General features: G+C 33.9%; 1 protein-coding gene across 1 annotated transcript in view; it reads right to left on the bottom strand.

The window, feature by feature from the left end:
- The window catches only part of LOC111085450 (filamin-B-like), a 58,952-nt gene that overhangs the window by 572 nt on the left and 55,618 nt on the right, over window positions 1–2,762 (bottom strand). The window contains exons 9-10 of the mRNA XM_022384063.1: window positions 1,837–1,925; window positions 1,100–1,322 (exon numbers count right to left, since the gene is read on the bottom strand). Of these exons, the coding sequence (XP_022239771.1) occupies window positions 1,100–1,322; window positions 1,837–1,925 (312 nt within the window). The remainder of the gene's footprint in view (window positions 1–1,099; window positions 1,323–1,836; window positions 1,926–2,762) is intronic.

The raw sequence follows: 2,762 nt of genomic DNA on the forward strand, positions 1-2,762 counted from the left end.
CGAACGAAAAAGATGGTAATCTGATGGTGCCATATTTGGAGAATATGGTGGGTGGGGGAAAACTTCCCAACCCAATTCCATAATCTGGTGTTGCGTCAAACATGCCACATGTGGACATGCATGGTCGTGGAGAAGAACACCTTTCCGATTGACGAGTGAAGGGCATTTCTGATGAAGGGCTTGATTTAAATGTACCAGTTACTGACCATACTCTCTGCATTGATAGTTCGCTGTGAATTGAAGAGTTTGAAATGAAATACTCATTTGATGTCCCATCAAATGCAAAGCATCACTTTCTGCAGATGGAGTCCAGGTTTTGGGGTCCGAAGTGGTTTTTGTCTAGGACTGAGCCATTGTTTTTGGTGTTTAATATTCGCAGAGAGAATCCATTTTTTCATCATCGGTGACAATTCTGTCTAAAAATGGTTCATGTGCATTACGCGCCAGAAGAGACAAAGCAACATTCACATGTTGGAAACGATGATCATCTGAGAGTTCGTGAGGCACCAAAACACCTTCTTTATGGAGTTTTCCCATATTCCTTAGATGTTTCATGAGAGACATGCAATTTCACGAGTGTGTTGCATTGGGTTAGACTCAACAAGAGTCTTCAGAGCATCAGTATCAATTCCAACATGTTGGCCCCCGCCATCACAGTTTTTAAGGTTAAAGTCATCTGAATGAAATTTGCTGAGCCATCTTTGACTCTTACAAACGTTCGAAACATTTCCATAAACTTATTTGATATTCTTTGTGGCTACAGAGGCTTTGTTACCCTTTTTGTACTCAAACAGCATTACATGCAAAATGTGTGTCTCCTCATGTGCCATAACTATAAGGGATTAGAGTATACTAAACTTTACACATTATATAGGCTACACTAATGTGGTGTTGTTTAGGCAGTTAGTTTATCTATCATACGTGATGTACATTTTTGGGGGGGGGGGTAATGAAAGTGTCCCAAAATGCGTCATTAATTTTTGACAACCTAATACAAACTAAATAGTGGCAAAGTTTCAACACAGCAGTTAATTCGGATAACATTTTTATACATTCTTGTATAAAAGCTTCATAATAACCTGAAATACTGTCATCATACCTTTGATATGCATATCATTAAATGTTACATATATTCTGTATTTGCCATCCTGTGAAGGTGTGAAGGTGACCCAAGAGATACCATTCCCCCTCTCATCAACCATCAGAGGAAGGTTGCGTTTATTATACTGCACATCAATATTCACTTTTCCCCAGCCAGCATCACTGGCATCACAAAGAAATGTAGAAGGTTCTCCTTTTACTAACTGCTCTAAACCTTTCACCTAGTTGGAAAATTAGACCCATGTATGATTAACAGCACAATAATTCCAACAAGATTGACACAAAGATAAAATTTGATGTTTAAAGATGTTTAAAGACATTCTAGCCTAAAACTGGAAAAATGTTTTTATCCAAAGTCAAATTTTTGGAGAATGGGACTTGTGCCTCACATAATGGAAAAAAATTAATACTGAAATATACTTTTACTCTATCCCTTGTAAATGACAAGCTTGGGCTGTCGAAACCATAATAGTTTTCTAAGTTTTGTTATTTCTTCATTATTTTGTGCATTATTATGCTGATGTATTATTAGTTTCTTATGAATTTGTGTTCTTCTTTAAAAAAAATTTTAATTTCAGAGTAATATTATATGAAGCTAGAATATAAACAGTTTTTAGATTTACATTAATTTGAAAGCACCCAAAGCAGTAAGCAAGGTAGGCTAACATACATGTCACTTTTATCACTTAAAGAAAATTAAAGATCTTCAAATAACTACTTTCAGAATAACCATACCTTAACCTGGCTTGGATCAAAAACATAACATGTAAATGGGCTTCCTTCAATGTGTTCTCTTGAGTAAGTTACTGAGATTTTCCATTCTCCTGAAAAATACAAAACGTCAATAAACTTTAAAAAAAACAACAGTAAATACATGATAAACTTGTGTATCTTCTAAAAATATATGTTAAAAAACTTTAAGAGAAAACTGAAATTCAACTTAACAGAAAACAAGAACAACAAAAACTGCAAAGTAATGTATATGAATAAAAATACACAGATACATATTTACTGACACAAACTATTTACTAGTTTCTTATGAGGTACATATTTATAAATAAATCAAGAGACAAACGTTAATTAAAAACTAATTCTAAAATAAACACACATGAAAACAGTCATACACACAACTAATTTGATGTGAAGCTTAGAAATATAAATGCATATTAAATCAAATTGTACATAAAAACTAGCAAGAAGTAAATCTACTTATCAATATATCAAAAGTGAAAGACTACCTACTAATTTGACCTGAAACACATATACTTCATACCACAGATACTATTATTGTGTTATTACTGTTTTCTTCTTTACTTCTTCTTTACAAACTTGCTGATAACACAAAGCATTTTATAAAGCAACATAAAAAACATTTTCTGTTGATTTGGTATGATATAAACAAAAACAATCAAACAAATGCAAATTCCTAATCTTGTCTGTAATAAGCATATCAAATAGGGAACACTGCTTGCTAATTTGATATTGTTATGACAGCGGAAGTCACGCGATGCTGGGAGCATGTGCGCTGGTGTTTTTAGAAGGATCATGACTTATCGAGGAACTCTACGAATATCCGAGTGTTTGCCAGGCGCCCCTTTTCTTTTAGTATATAAGCCTGGCAAATAAAGCCAGCAATAGATAGATATGTAGATAGATTGAAG

This window comes from Limulus polyphemus, unplaced genomic scaffold, assembly GCF_000517525.1.
Source record: "Limulus polyphemus unplaced genomic scaffold, Limulus_polyphemus-2.1.2 Scaffold397, whole genome shotgun sequence".
NCBI classification, from domain to species: domain Eukaryota; kingdom Metazoa; phylum Arthropoda; class Merostomata; order Xiphosura; family Limulidae; genus Limulus; species Limulus polyphemus.